Source organism: Komagataella phaffii, chromosome 4 (genome assembly GCF_000027005.1).
Source record: "Komagataella phaffii GS115 chromosome 4, complete sequence".
NCBI lineage: Eukaryota > Fungi > Ascomycota > Pichiomycetes > Pichiales > Pichiaceae > Komagataella > Komagataella phaffii.
In genome coordinates this window covers 362,524-383,237 of record NC_012966.1, presented here as the reverse complement: position 1 = coordinate 383,237, position 20,714 = coordinate 362,524, and the positions used below count along the sequence as shown (strand labels likewise).

Here is a 20,714-nt window from a genome sequence, read left to right as displayed (position 1 = left end):
AGTTAAGAGTAAGGTTATCTATTGACTGAAAAACATCTCGGTTTTTCCCCTTTTGGGTTTTGTAAAATTTCGAGGCTTGAGCAAATCGTCACCTAAAGCCGTGTATTATTAGTAATCAGAGAAACTGTCACTGATACTGACCAGCAAGGATCAAGAAAGATTGAGATGAAAAATGTCCTGCAAAAAATATTGCGGAGCACTAGTATGTGGCTGAAAATTGTTCCTACAATTTCAATTTGGTCCTACCAAATGCATTTTAAATCAAAATTGGAACTGGTCAATGTATATCTCCGACGTCTTGCATTGTCCGTGCATTGCTAAAAAGCATTATCGAGAAAATTACCTAAAAGAAAGTTTGATATTTATTCAATTATAATTCCGAAGGTGCTTTCTTTTGCCACCCATGAGCTCTCTTAATTCTTCGAGTAAAGAGGACGATTCTGCCTCTTTGGAGAAGCAGATCCTCCCTGAGATGGCTAGGCAGAAACGTTTGTTTTCTTTCCTCCTTCCAAGTACTATACCGCCACTTCCCACCGATCAAGAAAGGAAGCCCTACCCTGCCGGAGTTCAATTTTCTGACATACCGTATCATCAATGGGTTCCAGCGTTTATCAGCAGAATCTTCTTCTGGTGGGTTGTTCCACTGCTTAAAACAGGGTACGTCAGAACTATTTTTCCTAATGATTTGTACTACCTGGAACGTTCTCTGAAAGTGGAAGCCCTCGCTGATAAATTCAAAAAAGTCTATCAAAAGGAAGTTGACAAGAGGGCATCTCCAAATGAACCAATGAAGTTGACAACATTCATGAAGCCACTTTTCAAAACCATTGGAGTCTACTACTTTTACGCCATCGGTTTCAAAATAATATTTGACTGTGGGACTACGCTTGCACCTCTGCTTACCAAAGAGCTGATCAAATACGTTTCCTTAAAATCGGTTGGAGTTGAACCTGGGATTGGAAAGGGTGTAGGTTACGCTTTGGGTGCTTCATTTCTGATTATAGTACCCGGTATTTGCCTAAATCATAGTCTTTATTACTCAACTTTATGTGGACAAGTCCTCTATTCTGTCCTCAATAAAATGGTTTTGGAGAAATCTTTCCGACTGGATGGTGTTGCTGAACATAATTACCCAATTGCCAAGATCAATTCCATGTTGGGAACAGATCTTTCTCGTCTTGAACTGGCTTTCACTTTTTCTCCTTTCATGATGACAATCCCCGTTACAATGGCAATTGCAATAACGTTGTTGATAATCAACATCGGTGTCTCTGCATTGGCTGGATTGGGAATGTTTTTTCTTTGTCTCGTCATTGTTTTCTCTGCCATTCCCTTAATTATAAAGATAAGAATAAAGATCATGGGATCTACTGATAAGAGAGTTTCTCACATCAAAGAACTTGCCAATTATCTCAAATTTGTAAAGTTCTACTCCTGGGAAAATTCTTATTTCAGCTCTCTTACTAACGCAAGAACGACTGAAATGAAATACACTTTCAGGATGCATGCAATCAGAAACTCACTTACTGCATTGGCCGTAAGTACCCCAGCTTTGAGTTCTATGTTGGCATTTGTGGTTGCACACGCGGTCTCTAGAGATCGTACCCCTGCAGAGATCTTTTCTTCTTTGAGTTTGTTCAACGTATTGTCGATGATTGTGTTCTTGTTACCAATGTGTTTGTTCCTATCTGCAGACGCTCTGCTAGGTTTAAAGCGAGTTTGTAATTTTTTGCAAGCCCCTGAGGCTCATCTATACGACGAACAAGAAACTTTGAAGACGGATGTGGCTCTTCAAGCAAAGAACGGAACCTTCTATTGGGAAACTTTTGAGAACGAAGATGACACAGTTGCCATTGATCACAAGACGACAGAGAATAATAAAGCTTTCTCAAGATTGAAGAATATCAACTTGGAAGTGAAAAAAGGAGAGTTTCTAGTGATAACGGGTCTTATTGGAACCGGTAAATCTTCGCTGTTAGCAGCATTAAGCGGCCAGATGAAGAGAGAGTCTGGCTCAGTTAGCCACCAGGGGTCATTATTGCTCTGTGGCGAACCATGGATCCAAAATACTACTATAAGAGAGAATATTGTTTTTGGACAGCCATTCGACGAGACCAAGTACTGGGAAGTCATTAAATGCTGTGCATTGACTCAAGATCTGGATATGCTAGATCATGGAGATATAACTGAGGTTGGAGAGAGAGGGATCACTCTCAGCGGGGGTCAAAAGGCCAGAATTAATCTTGCAAGAGCTGTCTACAATGATAGGGATATTCTGTTAATGGATGATGTTTTGAGTGCAGTAGATGCTCGAGTTGGTAAGCATATAATGGACAATTGTATTATGGGATTACTGCACGATAAAACTAGAATATTAGCAACGCATCAGCTGTCTTTAATCAGCACTGCAGACCGGATATGTTTCCTCAATGGAGACGGAACGATCGACGTAGGAACGTTTGAAGAACTCTCCGCTAGAAATCAAAATTTCACCAATTTGATGGTTTTTAACTCAGAGTCATCCGAGTCCAAGGACGAGGAGAAAGAACTGAAACTGATCAAATCGACAACTCTGACCATTGAAGAAAAATTACCAAGATTTCACGACATCAATGATGGGAAACTAATGAAGAAAGAGCAGCGTGCCATAAATGGAATCCCAATTGACGTTTACAAGACGTATATTTCAATGGGTTCTGGAGTGTTTGGAAAACTGTTTTCACCCATGTTTATTCTAGTTGTGGCTGTGACAACATTCTGCCAATTATTTACCAATGTCTGGCTGTCATTTTGGACTTCTAATAGGTTTTCACATCTAAGTGAGGGAATCTATATTGGTATCTACATTATGTTCACATTTCTGTCCATGATAACTGTGACCACTGAGTATACTTTGATTGCATACTTGACCAATAAAGCATCTACGAAATTGAATATTGCAGCAATGAAGAGATTTTTACATGTTCCAATGTCCTACTTGGATACTACTCCTATTGGCCAGATAATCAATAGGTTTACAAAGGATACGGACACACTGGATAATGAAATCGGTGAACAGTTTAGAATGGTGGTATACCCGTCTGCAAACGTCATAGGTGTGTTGATCATGTGTATTGCATACTTACCGTGGTTTGCGATAGCTCTTCCTTTCTTGTTCCTATTATTCTTACTTATTTGTTCTTTTTACCAGGCAACCGCTAGGGAAGTCAAGAGAATTGAATCTATTCAGAGATCATTTGTCTTCAGTCATGTTAATGAAGTTCTGAATGGAATGCATACTATCAAATCTTACCAAAGAGAAGATAGCTTTATATCAAAGAACGACCTTTTACTGAATAATATGAATGAGGCTAGTTTCATTACTAATGTTGCGCAAAGATGGCTGGCCGTCATTTTGGACACTATAGGAGCTGGGTTTGCATTTTTGATTACCATGCTCTGTGTGACAAGGCAGTTTGATATCGGGCCATCTTCCGTTGGTCTTCTGGTGACCTATCTTTTCCAAATCGTTGGTCAAATGTCCCTTTTGATTCGATCAATTACTCAATTAGAAAATAATATGAATTCTGTGGAAAGGCTATATGAGTATTCGTATAACCTTCCTCAAGAGGCATCGTATGACTCTCCATCACGACCAAGTCCCCCTAGCACATGGCCTGAGAATGGTGTCATTGACTTTAAGGATGTATCCCTTCGGTACAGACCAGGACTCCCTCTGGTCCTGAAAAACATCAACATTCATATTCCGAGTCGTTTTAGAGTTGGTATCTGTGGTAGAACAGGTGCAGGAAAATCTTCAATCATGACAGCTCTTTACAGAATCAACGAGCTGGCTGGAGGACAAATTGTCATAGATGACGTAGACATCTCGACGCTTAACTTGTATGATTTGAGAAGCAACTTATCAATAATTCCACAGGATCCTGTACTGTTCAAAGGTACTATTAGAAAGAACTTAGATCCGTTTGGTGAGAAAGAAGATGATGTTCTATGGGCAGCTCTGCTCAAGAGTGGAATTGTCGAGTCATCGTCTGAATTGGAACAGGTTAAACTTCAAAAGAAAAAGGGCCAAGAGGAGCTTCACAAGTTTCATCTGGATCAAGTAGTAGAAGATGAAGGGAGCAACTTTTCTCTTGGTGAGAGACAACTTATAGCATTAGCCAGAGCCATCGTGAGAGACTCGAAGATCTTAATTCTAGATGAAGCGACCTCCTCTGTTGATTACAAAACAGATGCGAAAATTCAATCTGCGATTGTGAGAGAGTTTAACAAATGCAGTATCCTCTGCATTGCTCATAGGCTGAAGACAATTGTGAACTATGATAGAATTCTCGTGCTTGAGGCTGGTCAAGTCGCAGAATTCGATACTCCATGGCGATTGTACCACAAATCCAGTGGAATCTTTCGAGCCATGTGTGAAAAAGCCAACATCATGGAACATGACTTCGACAATAGATCATGAATTGTATAAAAAACGGCATAATATTTTAATGGACATTCAGCTTCTATCATAATTTGACCCTAAGTCCCTGACAAATGCTTGATAAGCAGGTCCCACTTTATCTTGGCGTTACCCGGTACAAAGTTTCTTTTTCGCAAGGGAAAAAATAAAATTTTTTCAAGGAGCTATAAAAAGTAGTATAAGGCTCCTTTCTCTTTCTGTTCTATTAGATTTATTTTACCAATTGATATATAATGGCCAAATCTAGCAAAGTTTCGTCCAAGTCCGCCGCTAAGGCATCGAAGGGAGAGAAGAAGTCCAAGAAGCAGGAGTCATCCTCTTCTGAATCTTCTTCTGGTTCCTCATCAGAGTCTTCTGGTTCTGAATCAGAATCTGAAGAGGAAAGTGTGAAAGAGTCTAAGAAGGAAGCCAATTCGTCCGAGTCCGAGTCCGAGTCCGAGTCTGAGTCTGAAGCCGAGTCCGATAAGAAAGAGGAAGCCGCCGAGTCTGGATCTGAGTCCGAGTCCGAGTCCGAGTCTGAGTCTGAGAAGGAAGATGAGAAGTCCGCTAAACGTTCTGCCGAGGAGTCCGAAGAAGAGCCAGCTAAGAAAGCCAAGACCGAAGAGATCACTACGCTGTTCGTCGGAAGACTGTCATGGTCTATTGATGACGAATGGTTGAAGAAGGAGTTCGAGCACATTGGAGGAGTTGTGGGAGCCAGAGTTATGATGGAGAGAGCTACGGGAAGATCGCGTGGATATGGTTACGTAGACTTTGACAACAAAGCCAGCGCCGAGAAAGCCTTAGAAGAGATGCAGGGTAAGGAGATCGATGGAAGACCTATTAATGTGGACATGTCCAACTCAAAGCCAGCCGCCCCAGCCGCCAGAAACAACGATAGAGCCAGCCAATACGGAGACAAGAGATCTCCACCTTCAGACACATTGTTTTTGGGTAACCTTTCATTCCAAGCCGACAGAGACACTCTGTTCGAGCTTTTCAGTAAGCATGGAAACGTCACTAGTGTTAGAATTCCAACTCACCCAGAGACTGAGCAACCAAAGGGTTTCGGATACGTCCAATTCTCTTCAGTTGACGAGGCTACGGGTGCTTTGGAGGCCTTGAACGGTGAGTACGTTGACAACAGACCAATCAGATTGGACTACTCTACCCCAAGAGACCCTTCCGCCTCCGGTGGACGTGGTGGAAGAGGTGGACGTGGTGGTCGTGGAGGATTCCGCGGAGGACGTGGTGGATTCTCTGGTGACCGTTCTTTTGGATCTGGTGCCAACAGTGCTCCTGTTAACAGTGGTTTCCAAGGTCAAAAGAAGACCTTCAACTAATTTATCGTAGATAATCTTCGTTTAGTTTTAATAGTGTACATTAATAACCTATATCGTGAACAGATAAAACCGAATTTCAAAATTTCTTTGCATTTGTAGGAATGTTCTAAGGTGGCGCTTACCTTAAAAATGATCTCCCAATTAGGCATGAAAACAAGCTTTTTTTGGTACTCGATTTTATCACTCACATTGTTCTATGGATCCAGATTTCGGGGTCGGGAGATAATACATTGGACTCTGGTAGCAACCTGCCATAATTAGACATCTGGAACCAAAAGAAATCAAACGGTTTCCAGCCCAGTTGCTCGTAAAATGATGTTGAGGACTTGAAGAGCCAAAAACTTCTCCCAACCTAGTAAACTATTGTCACCCCACATTCGCAATGGTGGAAACATTGTAACAACCTTGTTTTTTAGAATTGCCACATGTCTTGAAAGGCCTAAACTCCAACAGCTGATAGGTCTCAATCAGTTACAGCCAAATATCGGCCCAGAGATTTTTCTATTCGTTCCAAAATCTTGCAGTACGGGGGTACGCTATATTTGCTCTAGCCGTTAAAAGCTCCCGGTGAGTTTAGCGAAAAGTGCGCTAGCACACCTCCTCATACTCTAATCTTCGATCCAAAAGAAAAGATACAGCACCATAAAACACTGTGAAAGTATCCTAGTGATATTCTTATTGCATTGTCATCCAGATTCCCATTTTCTGTGCTATCATCTTTAGAGATTCAGGCAGTCCTTTCAAATTACCTGTCTTTTCCTTTTTTTTTTTGAAAACACTGGTCGTTTATTTTTGGTCCATTGCTAAGCATCGTACGGAGTGTTCCGGATATCATTCCTTTTCCAGTGAACCACCGTATGAACACAACCCCAGATGAGAAGAGCAGCTAATAGCCTACTACCCAACAAGAACAGACTTCTGAAAAGTCTGAAGTTGGATTTTCGTAGTATACGAGAGTTTTACATCACTTTGGACGAGCCACATAGATCATACCATCCCGGTGATGAAGTTAAGGGCAGCATAGCCTTAGTATTGGATCGTGATTTGGTTAACCTGGTTGTCACTTTGTCTCTTAGTGGCACCGTAAAGATAAAAAACCCAACGCGTGCTTCGACGCTTCGTGGAATATCCAAGAACATAACACTATTTGATCACACCATCAGTTTGTATGGAGACCAACAGAGTAACACAAATAGTGGGTTGTCAAACGGACTTTCGAAAGGTGAACACCGGTTTCCATTTATTGTTAAACTACCCAAAAGAAATGTTTTTACGAGCATCAGTTTTGAGAAAGGTTCCATTCGATACGGCCTCAAATGTGCCGTAGGAGACAAGTCCACGTTTAGTCTTCTCTCATTGGCTTCCAATATCAACAATTCAAACATCCTAGTGTGTGAGAAATTCATCAACATAGTAAAACCAATTAACGTAGCAAGATTACCCGCGTTAAAGCCTAAGACTTTGGTGGTAAAATCCCCTACGAGACGACTACACAGAATCAAGTCTTCGGCCTCCTCGGTAGTTTCAGATCAATCAAACAACAGTCAAGGAATGAATGCAGCAGATGAATCGAATTTAACGCCGGATTTTTCCCAAACCGTGGACGATTTACCAAAAAAGACCTCATCCAAGAGTATCAAGTTGTCCGTGGAATACCCGCACTTGGGATACCTCCCAGGGGAGTCTATTCCAGTGAAAATAAAATTACAACATACAAAATATATTCAAAACTCAAATGGGATCATTGTCACTTTGATACGAGTCTGCAAGTTTGATTTTGGGCCTGAAGGCGCAGTCCAAACGTTTAGAAAGGACTTATCTCAAGCAATTCTCCCTTTAGTTACAGATCCTAATTTGCATACCGGTGAAGTTAGCACGTCTCTAAAAATTCCTGCTGATGTCTTTCCAAGTATCATTGGCTGTCCATTAGTCAGTTTCCAATACTCCGTAGAATGTGTGGTGAACCTATCAACAACCAATTCTTTGAAAGTCTTTTTGGGAAAGACTAAGTTTTCACCTACCGATACCAAACATCTTATTGATGATGAGAATATCAATGATATAGTGTCCTATTCACACTCTCTGAATAATGAAAGCATAGACGAGAATGAAGGTCCAGATATGTCGGATAATTCCTTATTAGGAACTTCGTCTATTCCGACGCCAACGTCCGACAATAATGAAGATTCACCAGTGAAGGTGTACTCTGTGAAACAATCATCTACCAATTATTCGTCAAATACTAATAATTCCAACATATTCAACGTTGACAAGTTGAAAAGGCTCCGGGATGTCATCACCTTGAATAGCGAAGTGGTAATTGGTACATATAGAAGAGTCGAACGTGCCTCAAGAGCCCGATCTCAAGCTTCGTCAATGCAAAATAGTCCTGGAGACATTCAAGAAGGAGTTGCTTTCGAATCAACAACAGCAATAAGACCAAACAGGCAATACGAGGTTACCGATTCTAGACACCATTATACTCAGCCTCCACCTCTTGAAGAGTATCCATACTCATACCCAGAACCAATAGAGGACAGTCCAATTTATTCATCATTGGCAGACGAACAGTATCCATCCGTTCCAGGTCAATCAGGATTAACAGAAAAGCAAATACTTCAAATACAGGAGAATGCTCTCTTACCGTCAGAGCCCTTTATTGAGCCAGAACTCAATGATTCAGAATCGTTAAGGGTACCCGAGCTCCCTGCAAGTCCAGAACTCTAGCTTGGGATTTTTCATCCAAGGAAGGGCCCCTCTGCTACTTGGTTGCTATTTACGTTTTGTTTTTGCGTTTTTTTTTTGAAACATTTAATAATAGGGGGCGATTTACTAAATATTAAGCAATGCAGTTGTATCACTGGACTAAGTAGGAGAATATAATTCTGAAACTGGAAAGATTCCCAGATTCCACTCTAACACATAACATAGTTGTACAACATTGTCCTCGTGGTTGTGTATATTTCTCGATTTCACGTTACCCCAGATTTTCGTAACTAGGGAGTGAGTAAAAAGCAACTGAAAGCAACTCTATAAATGGAAATAGCAAGACAGTGTATTTTGAGTTTTCAGGATCGAGCTATATAAAGGATAAGTTTGCTTTCCTTCCATCTTTAGCAAATCGTCCAACTGAAACATGACTGACATATTTCACGACAACAAAGCACAGGGAAATCTTAACCCAAACACAGGCCACACTGGGAATACCAACACTGGTAATCAGCAGAACAATCCTGACGTGCCAAGAGATATCAACTCCGAATTTTATTCAGGAACCACCCGTATCTCTAACCCAGGTGGTACCGTTCAACAAAACCAGACCGAGTATAGCCATGTTAGAGGAGGAGCTGGAAGAAACGTTTCGATTGACAAAACTCAGATAACCACCAATTCCAATGTCCGTGATGATAATGATACCTCCGAAAAATCGGGGGGAGGGTTCTTGAACCAAGCTATATCTGCAATTACCGGTCAATCAGGAAACAGTGAGGGCTCACAACTTGGAACTGGCAGAGGCTCGCAAGCCGAGACCCCAGGATCGTGGAAAACTGGTGATACTAGCACCAAGTCTTTTATTTCTGAGAGAGGTGTTATTGACGACAAACCAAGAGGCGGAACTTCTCTACCGGAGTCCAATATTGATGCCAACGTACACGTACCTGGCACTAAGGGTTCTCAACCGAGTAGTGGTAACAACCCCAACTCTGACTACCAAGATAAGAGATCAGCTGCTGAAAGTGGTGTAGGAACTGGCGTCCATATTCCAGGCACAGCTGACCAAAGATACTCTGGAACCGACAAATCACAAAAGCTGGGGCACGCTTCGTCGGAGCAGGGAAGGCAAGGCACCAAAGAAAAACNTTTCAGGACGCAGCAAATCTTCTGATCAACCTTCGCAAAACAGAGAGGGATTAGTTGGTGTGGGTGCTACTAGTGGTGCAGCAGCTGCAGCAGCAGCTGCCGCTTCCTCTAGAAAGGACCAGGGGCGTAACGACACCACTAGCTCTGAGCTGAGGAAGGATCATCATCATCAGGGCATCAGTGCTGAGTCGAAACAGGATCGCCATGATAACAAAAGCCACGACTTAAAAAAAGATCATCACCATGATGAGAAAGAGTCCAAAAGTGGAGGGTTGTTTGGTATTGGTCGAAGATTGTCAAACACCTTCAAACACTCCGATAACAAGGAAAAAGATGCTTCCGCTTCCACCAGAGATGCTGAGCCTTATGGCCACCACAATGGACAAGATTCTTCCTCGTCTTCAGTCAAACATACTCACAACGAGGCATTTGTTGGAGGACAGGCATCTCACACCCAGAGTCAACCTCAGACCCAAGGCCATGATCAATCCAACGAACAACGTAGGAGCTCTGCCGGTTCGGGGTCCTTCAAAGGATTAGGCAAGTTTTTGAGAAAGGAAAAGAATAGCCCCCCTCAATCTCCACAAAAAGGAACCACATTTGAGGAGCAGAAACGTTTGCACAACACTCATGGAAGTAACAAGGGTGTTGAATCTGCCACCAGAGGAGTAGCGGATGTGAATATCAACGATTCACATGACAATCGCAACACTCAAGATACTTCTCGCCTACATCAGACAAAACTGGACTCTGATCCAACTGTTGTTTATCCAAAGGGCAACGACGAAAAAACTAGTCCAGCTGGAGTCAGCACTGGCGGTAATCAAACAATTCCAGCGGGCCATTCGGTTGACAATAGCAGAGTTGGCGGAGACCAAAAATCTAAAGTTGTTGAGGAAGAAATTATTTACTCCGCCTCCGGTTACCAAAATGATCAGCCAACTCATGATCTAGAAGGAAGATATGCTATGGGTGATTTTCAGGGCAACAGAAATACTGGTGGTAAACACATTCCCAAGGATGCACCTGAACATGTCAAAAATTCGACACTGGACCCCGACAACCAGCAACATCAGGAACATGATAAGTCAGGGATCAAGAAGTTGATCGATAAGATCAAGCACTAAGGTGTCATTGTTACTGTTTAGTTTTAAGTTGTTTGTATGGGTTATTGATTTCAGGTTTCTGTAAGTAATGGAATTACATGTATCTCCTAGATGGCATCTTGTGGAGAATATCTTTCCCCGATTGTCTCTCCGTTCTATGCACGTTGACTCAATGCATTTGCAGTTATACGATGTGGTTCTGTTAGGATTTGCTTGTAGTTAGTTGTCTTTGCTGTCTAGTATTTAATTTGTCAAATTTCAATGCCAGATAAACTACATGTATTTCATTTTGGATCTCTCAGTTTCCACTCTCTATTGATTAACCTTGATCTTGACAAAATTGGTTTTAATAATATTTAATTACCAGCCTATATTCGACCATGGACTGGAATCATCTGCTGGGTAGAAGATGAATATATAATTCTAAAGTATTATTATGCACCAGCGTCTTAACAGCCTCAGCCTCAGCTCATTTCAGTTCGTCTCCGAGGAGACTGACCTTCAAACGCGACAAGTCGAGCCCGCTATAATTCCTTCTTCTCTACTCTCTCTATCATCACTCCAATATGTCTTTCAAATTCCCTTCATTGCAATCCTTCGGCCAGTCGTTGCAACAGACCTCCCAGCAATTGGGTCAGCAGATCCAGGAAGGAATCCAGAATGTGTCTAAGGAAGCCACCTCCTTGAACCAAAACTTATCTCCAATCTTCAAAAGAACTCAGAGATCACTCCAGGAGAAACTGGGACAGATTGACGACATCAGCGCTTTACCAGAAGAATACATCGACTTGGAAAAGAAAGCCGATGCTTTGAGAATCGTTTACAAGAAAATTCTTGCTATTACCAGCCAATACGAGATTGAAAGTTATGATTACCCTCCTAATCTGAAGGAGAGCGTATTTGACGTGACAAAAACAATTGGAGAGAAGATCCAAGGATTGAGCCATGCTACCACCACTGCTGAAGCTGAAGCAGTGTTGATAGCACCTGCTGGCAACCAGTATCCTAAGACTTTTTCGCACTCGCTATCCAAGGTTGTAACTGCCAGCAACGACAACCTCCTAAAGTCCCAGAACGATCAAGAGTCTTCATTGACTCAAGCTTTGTTGAAGCTCGCTGACACTGAATACCGAATTGGTGACAAGCGTCTGGAACAGGACAAACTGATCATTAATGAGTTCAATAACAAGATTCGTTACGTCCTGGAACACAGTTTCACCGAGACCACGAAGCATAGACGCAATGTTGAGACTTCCAGATTGACATTTGACACTATACGTGCTGAGATCAAGAAAGCTCAAGCTGGTGATGATACTGCTGAAGTTCCTGCAGAGATGGAAAAGAAACTCGAACTGGCTGAGGATGAGCTGGTACATTCCACAGAGGTTGCCGTCGAGTCTTTGAAGAAATTGTTGCAACCAACTGATTCGATCAACCTATTGAAGGTATTCACTAAGATTCGCCTCAATTACTACAAGTCTGTCTCTGAGTCATTGTCCGAGTTAGTTGACCAGCTGGACGCACTTCCAGAAGATGAAGACGACGCTGAAGACGCTAGATTCACCGAATGAATTGCCAAGTAATTTGATTTGTATTCGCTCTAACTATTATCACCACTAATAACATTACTTTTTACTCCATACTGATTTGTTCCTATAAACAAGAATTCAATGTAGATCACCACAAAGTGCACTGTTCTTATTGGTACCGAGAACAATACCCACTCTGTTGAAAAAGACCTCTCCAAAGGCTATTCCAAGAACAACAGCAAAGAAATAAACCAAAGAGAAAGTCATCACTGCCAACATCAGTGCATATCCAAACATAGCAGAGACGAACGCAATTATTAAACGAATGAAATCTTTACCCAGTTCACCGACAGGAGGAAAGAAGATTTGTCGTAAAACGTGGGGATTCTTTGTTTTTTCAGTCAACACTTTCTCGGGGTCGGAATCGTCGTCACAGGCGCAATTGTCAACTTCTTGAATAATCACAGAGTTTTGAACATTGTGGAATACTTTCTGTTCCAAGTAAGCACTCAGGAAGAATAAGCCCTTCAAGAAAAATGCAGCGAAGAACAAGACACAAAAGATACCAAATGCTGCACCTTTGTTTGAAGCCTTCAAGTCCCTGAAAATGACAGGGTATCTCAAATAGCTGGTAGTAAAGTACATGTTCATTCCCATGTGGCTACTTGAGTCGCTCATATCACTCATACCAGTCATGTCACTCATTCCAGTCTCTGTACTAGTCGCCGACCCGGTGGTCGTGCTCATCGACATCATTAAATCAACAGCGGTGGAAGAAGTTTCCGAATGATCATGGCCAGCGTGTCTGAAGTATGTTGTCATTTTATGTGTCTATTGAACTTGAGTGCCAATGCTTAGAGGACAATTCAGGTATTTAAATACCATCAGCCTATATATTTGCTCATTCGATAATACGAGCAATATCTCCCAAACGAAAAAAAACGAGCAAATTAGGGTGGACTTCCTAATGGAGAATAAGTGAGATAGACCCTTAAAATAAGTGGTTTTCAGGAATGAGCTATTACTGATTAACATTTCTGGTTCATAGATGCGTCAAGGGAGGTTAAATGCTCATTACGCATGAATATTAACTCAAAAAGGGATAGCAATACTTGCCCAATCAAAAGAAAATCAATGATGGACTAAAAAAATTCATTCTATATGCTATCTGACATCCAAGATTAAATGCTCCTTATCAAACCTTGACACTCTGAGAGAAGAAATCCACTTCATTAACGACTTGCGCAACATCTAGTTCTTCTGGGAGCTTTGACCGTAGGTCTTTGTAAATGGAATTTAATGGAACATATTTCACTTCATAGATGGATATGGTCGCCCCATTGTGACTATTATTGAAGGTGCGGGAGTTGTAGTTGTTTTGAAACGCACCTTGATAATGCGTTAATGTTGGCAATATTAACAGAGTCACGATAAGGTCTGTGGCATCCCCATCTGCTATCTTGATGATCGACTTGGGATTTTTTTGATTTCCAGGTGTCTTCACGATATATTCACTGCTCTTATCGTGTAATTCTAAATTATACCTTTCTTTCATTTCTACGACATGTTGATCAATAATCTTTGTATCGAAAGGAGCTTTGCCCAGTAGAATCCCATCATGATAACACATGGCAACTACATCACTATCGTCAGTGTATAGATCAGTTCCCCACAACTGTCTGATTTTAACGTTTTGATTGTTTACGGTTTGAAAATAAGGTATTCTCACATCTATGGTACAGTTGATATAGTCAGTCAAATTGGGTGGTAAAAGTGGATATACCTTGTTATTGTCCTCTGCAACATTCGGATAGTATGGGATTGATAGTTGATGGGTTACATTATTGACAGTTGGCAGCTGATTGTACACTACGAAACCGAGATGCTTTCTGGGAAAGCCAAGTTCTTGAATATCACGAAATATGGATGAATTGTCCACATCCACGTCGTTTCCAAATTCCAGAACCTTTCTCTCCTTTGATATTTGTATCTGCGTATCCTTGCTGCTGGATGCAGGGCTATTGTTACGATCCAAGATGTCTATTATTGGTGCAAGGCTGCCTGATTCAGACAAGCTTTGTTTGCGACGATCGATCCCTAGAACAGCGGGATGAGGCAATATGTTTGTCTTTGTGTCAACCTTGTTTTGAGGCAAACTATCATTGATGAAGGAAATGGGCGGTAGTTCTATGTTTGACATGCAACTTGTAGGAGGTGATGTCGCTTGCTATCTTGCCTGGGCATAGAAGACACGATGGGGGCAGACCTTGTAGACTGATGACGTAAGCATTGTTCAAAACAGCTGTGTTGTAACCCCTAATATAAATCACGTGCATGTTTTTGGGGGACACATTTCCCCAGTCACATAAAAGGATCCTACCAGTGAAAAGTATGCAATCCGCGAAACACTACCGACTAGTCACCCATACACCAAGGAAATAGTGAAAAAAAGTCTAAACCTTCCGTTACCTTACATTTTCTGTTCTTAAGATACACAGACAACTACATCAAAAATGGCTTCCGCAGGTTTAAACGACGTGGTGACCCGTGAGTACACCATTAACCTCCACAAGAGATTGTTTGGTGTTCAGTTCAAGAAGCGTGCTCCAAAGGCCGTCAAGGAGATCAAGAAATTTGCCAAACTACACATGGGAACTGAAGACGTCAGACTGGATCCTAAGCTGAACATGGCTGTGTGGAAGAGAGGTATCAAGGGAGTTCCTTTCAGAATGAGACTCAGAATTTCCAGAAAGAGAAATGAAGATGAGGATGCCAAGTACAAGTTGTTCTCTTACGTCGAGCCCGTCAACGTCCCAACCGTCAAGGGTTTGGAGACTGTTGTAATTGAGGAGGACGACGAAGAGTAAATATGGTGTTATGTACGCAAAGTAATTTTTCTAGATGTGAAACAATGTAGGGAACTTTTGGTCTAATTGAATTCTTGGAAGGGCGTGATTTTGTAGAATTCTTGCCAGGTTGGAGGGGATGAAGATGACGGTTACGTGTAGCAGAGCTGAGGTTGCACGTAGTCGTTGTTACGGTCACACACTGCTAAGCAGCAAGTGTGTATGGCTGCGTATCGTTCAATTCATTGAATTGAGCAAGTCTACTAGTATGTAGTGTCCAGAGATTTGAAACCCAAATTCGTTATCGTTACTACACTTAATTCAAGATCATAAGCATTGTCATCAACCATTTCATTATCACCAATCTAAAATATCACTGCAACTAATCCTTATCCAATTCTGAAAAACGAATACTCAGTGTAACTATGACAGAAAAACCAATCATCACAACAGCCTTACCATAACGGTCAGACTTGACGCTGCTCACACTCGGTTTATAATATAGATCATCATCATAGTATTCAACTTCCAAAGGTACACAGTATATCTATACTTGTACACCCATTGGTTAAGGTTTGTCTGCCGTAGAAATTAAGGTGAGGAAGTTTTCTTACCAAATTTTTTTTTGTGCTTTGCTCGATTGACTTGCTAGGTTCCAACAATCCCTTCAGGGTTTCTCCGCCTGACCTCAACGTCCTCTCCAAATCCGTTTTCACCCATTCTCTTTAGTTCAAAATCTCTATCAAAGAAATCCAACAACTCGATCATATTATTGCACTGGTTCAATTGTAGGTGCTCTTTCTTTGTAAATATCTGTGAAGTCATGCAACTGAGATGATGTTGAATAATCCGAAATGGCAAGCCATAATGCATACTGAGACTGAAAAATCTCTCCACGCAACCCCAAGTTGTCTTGTTGTATCCTGAAAACAAAGAGGGATTTTCTAGTAAGCCGCGGACAGACATTACTCCGTCACATTTGGTTACATCTAAGATGTGCTCAAACGATTTCACGTCAACGCAGTCACCATTGGCAATGACAGGGACTCTTGCTACCTCTTTAATTATTCTTATACTCTCCAAATCCACCGGCTTAGAAGACCTTGTAGTTTTAGTTCTTCCATGCACCGTTATGTAGTCTACTCCAGCGTCTTGGACTTGCTTAACAAACCGTATTGTCTCTTGAATATCGTTGTGTATTCGAATCTTAGTTTCGATGCAAACGGAATCCCCATACTTTTCCTTGACCACCCTGACCATTTGACTGACTTTTTCCGGTTCTGTCATCAGTGCAGCCCCAATTCCTTCTCTTACTTGCTCTTTTATCGGACACCCGCAGTTTAAACTTATCCCATCCACGTATGAATGAATCATATCAACCATTCTCAGTAAATCCACGCTGTTGTTGCACCCAATCTGTACTATCGTTGGAGTATCCCTAATGTTGGTTGTGAAATCACTGTAACGTGCAACCTTATTTCGAACAAATTCTCGGGCTAGAATCATTGGGGTGTACACCAGGTCAACATTATAAAACCTGACAAGTTCTCTAAAGGGAAGCTTTGAATATCTGACCATGGGACCGGCAATCGTGACAGGTTTGGTACTATTCCTGATGATTTCTATGGGTTGCTTGCTCTTGGGCCGTATACTCAGCATCCTTATGGACTCCACGACATTGTTCATGTCGTCTGGCTCCTTATTCATAGGTGTGAACTTTGAAGCTGTAAGCTGATGAATTAGCTTTGAGAAAGAAAAAAAATTTTGAGCCGCGCGGCGCTCTAATGGATGTTAGTACAGCAACCGTCAGCCGCTTATCTGTTCAATCGTGCATATTCTTCTCTATGAAAAGTTTTCTAATGCTGTTTGATAAAAAAAAAGAATAACTTCTCCATAGATTTGAGGAGGCTGGACTTGATCTTTCGAACACACAATGTCAGATAAAAGAACGGCCGAGGAATCTCTGCAAGACACTACAAAGAAGGTTCACATCGAACAGCCCTCCAATGACTCGAAGCCAGTACATGATCATGACCATTTCGCCAAAGGTGTTACACCGATCAAGAAAGAATTTCTAGTTTCCACCGATAAGCAGGTAGTATATGCCGACGAAGAAAGCTCACTGGACCGATTAAACGGTTCAGAGAAGCCCCAAGCCAAGAAATCAAAGAAGAAGCGAGGCCAAAATAAGGATAGAGATTTGAAACAGACAAAAGAAGCTGTGAAACTCTGTCCTTCATTGGTTGACCCTGAAACACCAAAAGAATGTCGTTTCGGTGCAGACGCTTGTAGATTTACCCATAATATAGAGGAGTATTTGAATTCGAAACCACAAGACGTGCAAGGTGTTTGTCCCGTGTTTGCTGCCATTGGATACTGTCCCAATGGATTGAAATGCCGGTGGTTATCTTCTCATTACAAGTCGGGAAAGCTTATCAAAGATGAAATTTTGTGTGATAAAGTTTCCAAGGTAGACTATGAGGTCAATCACATTTCTCAAAACGCCAAAACGGACCTTTCTCGGAAGAAGTTTCAGTTTGATACTGCCGATAAAATGATCCTTTTTCTAGACTCCAAAGTTCAAGTCCATGACAAGACAAAACAGGAACTGCAAAAAGAAAATGCAAACAACTATGTAGAGCCTCCGTTCAAGGTTTCAGAGAAGAAGAAGCTAAACGTAAAGAATGCCAAAATTGTGTCTCCATTGACCACTGTTGGTAACTTGCCATACCGTCGTTTGATGAAGACTTTGGGAGCGGATATAACATACTCAGAGATGGCTTTATCCCTACCTCTTATTCAAGGAACTAATTCAGAATGGGCTCTTCCGAAGGCTCATTCATCAGAGTATCCAGGGTTTGGTGTTCAAATTGCAACTTCAAAACATTGGACCGGTGCGAAGGCCGCAGAGGCAATTGCCAAACTTACGCCACAGGTATCAGAGATCAACTTGAATTGTGGGTGCCCAATTGACTTACTTTATAGACAGGGACAAGGGTCTGCTCTCATGGAGCAACCACCCAAATTATTGAGAGTGCTTAAGGGAATGAACTATTGTAGTGGTGAAATTCCGGTCACCTTCAAGTTGCGTATTGGAACCAGAGACAACCACCCATTGGCCGAAAACTTGGTCAAAAGGGTATGCGAAGAAGGAGATATTGGATGTGTTACTTTACACGGAAGAACTAGACAACAAAGATACACCAAAGAAGCCGACTGGAGTTACATAAGTAAAGTCGGTCAAGTTGTCAGGGACTACAATCACAATCAACTAGATGATAAAGAGCAATCAGATAGAGACCCTATATATTTTGTGGGAAATGGTGATTGTTTCACTCATGAAGACTGGCATAAAGCCGTGAGCGATCCAAACATCGACAGTGTCATGGTTGCTCGTGGTGCTCTAATAAAACCATGGATTTTCGAAGAGATCAATTCTGAACAATATATCGATAAGTCTGCTACCGAAAGATTGGCATTGTTGGAGCAATATTCTAAATTTGCACTCCAACATTGGGGATCAGATGATTATGGTGTAAATACCGCTCGAAGATTCATGTGTGAGTTCATGTCTTTTACTCACAGATATGTTCCTGTGGGAATTATGGAGAGATTACCTCCCAAATTGAATCAAAGACCTCCGACTTGGAAAGGTCGAAATGAGTTGGAGACCCTGTTGGGATCCCCAGATTATCGTGATTGGATTAAAATCACAGAAATGTTTTTGGGACCTACTACTGAGGGATTCAGCTTCACTCCTAAACATCGCAGTAACTCCTATAAGAGTTAAAGCTTCAAGGATACTTTGAGAACATAAGTAGTCAAAAATGGTAAACTGATCACTATAGCAGAATAATGGAATATGTAACACAATGCTAAAATGTCCACTTGTATCGTATGCGGATAGCCTGGAGGAGTATAAAATGCACAGAGGTAAATTAGTGATGTTGCCGGAGGCAACCCAAAATTGATTGCACAAACAAATTCAAGAATTTTGTTGTCATCAAACCATCCGTTGTGTTGCCATTTGGTTAGTACCAGCACACCTAATATAGGCAATATTATAAGTCTGAGAATAGTCAGCAGCAATGGAACTTTCCAGAGGCCTTTGGGTAAACCATTAAACTGCAAACGTGCTATTGTCGCACCCAACATTAGTAAACCAAGAGGAACGCAAGCATCTGCAATGTAATTAACAAAATCCATTACAAATGATAATGGTGGGAGCTGATCAGGAGCGTTATCCACGAAAGCCTGGTCATTCAGAACGAATAATGCTCTAACCCAGGGAATCATAGAGATGATAATGGCAGCGATGATTCCAATGGAAGCAGGCCTACGACAGTTATCTATAAGCTCAAATAGGAATTTCTTGAACCCATGAAGGAACTGATGCCATGTAGATTTACTAGCTGGCTGGTTTGACTCTGCATCAACAGGTGGCCTCTCCATGGGTCCAGTCGCATCCTCTTCTGCATGCGAATAGTATTTGACCAAATCTCTTAAATTCTGTGAGGGCATGGATCGAAGCTCCAAGTTAGATACCAACGAGGTTTGAGACCTGTTACTTCTGGAGATGATTGAGCCTCTGCGATGAATATCACTTGTGTTCTCACGAACCAGGGGAGCTGGATTCTGTGGTTCTGCATAAGCTGACGTGCTGGATAGTTCATCACTATTGCTTGTCACGCTGGGATCAATTTGGGAATCAATTGACTGCTCATCTTGAATAGTTGGCATTGGCCTAAGCGTGGGTGGTAGTGATACGCTATTTCGGGTCTGAGTCTTGGAGGGAGTGATGCTTTTAACTTCCTCAAACTTATGATCGCCTTCAGTTCCAGATAAAGAGGCTGTATCTGTAGGAGTGAAATTTTTGAAGTCTCGTTGAATCAACCGATAGCCTCCTAAGTTAAACTGGCATATCAGTTGGACAGCAAGAAAAATGCAAATGTATGCAACCCCTTTTTCTCCTTCCGCTTCGGAAAATACCAATCCCGAAGAAAGTGTCTGAATATAAGCGATTGGAAGGTCACTAATATTGGGGAATCCTCCTACAGAAAGGCATGTTCCTTCACATCGGCCTTTGGGGAAAAATGGCAACAACGAGACAAAAAAGGAACCCAAATATCCAAAGCCGTACAACACAACACTTGCTAGTACTATAATACCAATTTCCTTGATGTCTGAGTTGTCAATATTGTTGACGATCTTGCTGAACGCAAGACAGGGCAAGATTAGAGTTATAATCATATCAGAAATATTCTTACCAGTATCCACTGATAGTACGTTCTTGCGGGCGAAGTAAAACCCGCACCCCATGATCATGTATATCTTGAAGATTGGCTTCACAGCTGAGTATATTACAGAACCCAGCTTCAACATTTTGGTAACAGTGACATTGGGTACTAAGAATGTGAGGTGACCAGGCAGATTCCTTATACTTAAGAAATTTCAATTCTTCCGGAGTTGTGGTTCGCGAGATGCACCTGATTCAGGAACGGATAGATAACTTACCGGGGAATGGCAAAAAAGTGGAGGATCGTAGCCTAGACAGACGGTAGATTTTGGGTGGACTGAAAGATGAAATG

At 41.7% G+C, this 20,714-nt stretch overlaps 10 protein-coding genes across 10 annotated transcripts; 6 read left to right on the top strand and 4 right to left on the bottom strand.

The window, feature by feature from the left end:
• Positions 1–403: 403 nt before the first annotated feature.
• PAS_chr4_0186 (Plasma membrane ATP-binding cassette (ABC) transporter) lies at positions 404–4,462 on the top strand (the record flags this gene model as incomplete). Its single annotated transcript, XM_002493546.1, has 1 exon — positions 404–4,462. One exon carries the CDS (start codon positions 404–406, stop codon positions 4,460–4,462), a length of 4,059 nt encoding a protein of 1,352 aa, XP_002493591.1.
• Positions 4,463–4,695: 233 nt separating this feature from the next.
• PAS_chr4_0185 (uncharacterized protein) lies at positions 4,696–5,784 on the top strand (the record flags this gene model as incomplete). The annotated part of the gene is made up of 1 exon (XM_002493545.1): positions 4,696–5,784. The coding sequence occupies one exon, from the start codon at positions 4,696–4,698 to the stop codon at positions 5,782–5,784; it is 1,089 nt and encodes a 362-aa protein (XP_002493590.1).
• An 873-nt stretch (positions 5,785–6,657) lies between these two features.
• On the top strand, positions 6,658–8,511 carry PAS_chr4_0184 (uncharacterized protein; the record flags this gene model as incomplete). Its single annotated transcript, XM_002493544.1, has 1 exon — positions 6,658–8,511. The coding sequence occupies one exon, from the start codon at positions 6,658–6,660 to the stop codon at positions 8,509–8,511; it is 1,854 nt and encodes a 617-aa protein (XP_002493589.1).
• A 2,806-nt stretch (positions 8,512–11,317) lies between these two features.
• On the top strand, positions 11,318–12,322 carry PAS_chr4_0182 (uncharacterized protein; the record flags this gene model as incomplete). The annotated part of the gene is made up of 1 exon (XM_002493543.1): positions 11,318–12,322. The coding sequence occupies one exon, from the start codon at positions 11,318–11,320 to the stop codon at positions 12,320–12,322; it is 1,005 nt and encodes a 334-aa protein (XP_002493588.1).
• A 96-nt stretch (positions 12,323–12,418) lies between these two features.
• Positions 12,419–13,102, bottom strand: PAS_chr4_0181 (High-affinity copper transporter of the plasma membrane; the record flags this gene model as incomplete). Its single annotated transcript, XM_002493542.1, has 1 exon — positions 12,419–13,102. One exon carries the CDS (start codon positions 13,100–13,102, stop codon positions 12,419–12,421), a length of 684 nt encoding a protein of 227 aa, XP_002493587.1.
• Positions 13,103–13,475: 373 nt separating this feature from the next.
• On the bottom strand, positions 13,476–14,480 carry PAS_chr4_0923 (uncharacterized protein; the record flags this gene model as incomplete). The annotated part of the gene is made up of 1 exon (XM_002493541.1): positions 13,476–14,480. One exon carries the CDS (start codon positions 14,478–14,480, stop codon positions 13,476–13,478), a length of 1,005 nt encoding a protein of 334 aa, XP_002493586.1.
• A 313-nt stretch (positions 14,481–14,793) lies between these two features.
• PAS_chr4_0180 (60S ribosomal protein L31) lies at positions 14,794–15,147 on the top strand (the record flags this gene model as incomplete). Its single annotated transcript, XM_002493540.1, has 1 exon — positions 14,794–15,147. One exon carries the CDS (start codon positions 14,794–14,796, stop codon positions 15,145–15,147), a length of 354 nt encoding a protein of 117 aa, XP_002493585.1.
• Positions 15,148–15,774: 627 nt separating this feature from the next.
• On the bottom strand, positions 15,775–16,833 carry PAS_chr4_0179 (Dihydrouridine synthase; the record flags this gene model as incomplete). The annotated part of the gene is made up of 1 exon (XM_002493539.1): positions 15,775–16,833. The coding sequence occupies one exon, from the start codon at positions 16,831–16,833 to the stop codon at positions 15,775–15,777; it is 1,059 nt and encodes a 352-aa protein (XP_002493584.1).
• Positions 16,834–17,059: 226 nt separating this feature from the next.
• On the top strand, positions 17,060–18,916 carry PAS_chr4_0178 (Dihydrouridine synthase; the record flags this gene model as incomplete). The annotated part of the gene is made up of 1 exon (XM_002493538.1): positions 17,060–18,916. The coding sequence occupies one exon, from the start codon at positions 17,060–17,062 to the stop codon at positions 18,914–18,916; it is 1,857 nt and encodes a 618-aa protein (XP_002493583.1).
• Positions 18,913–20,508, bottom strand: PAS_chr4_0177 (Non-essential protein of unknown function; the record flags this gene model as incomplete). The annotated part of the gene is made up of 1 exon (XM_002493537.1): positions 18,913–20,508. The coding sequence occupies one exon, from the start codon at positions 20,506–20,508 to the stop codon at positions 18,913–18,915; it is 1,596 nt and encodes a 531-aa protein (XP_002493582.1).
• Between the last annotated feature and the right edge of the window lie 206 nt (positions 20,509–20,714).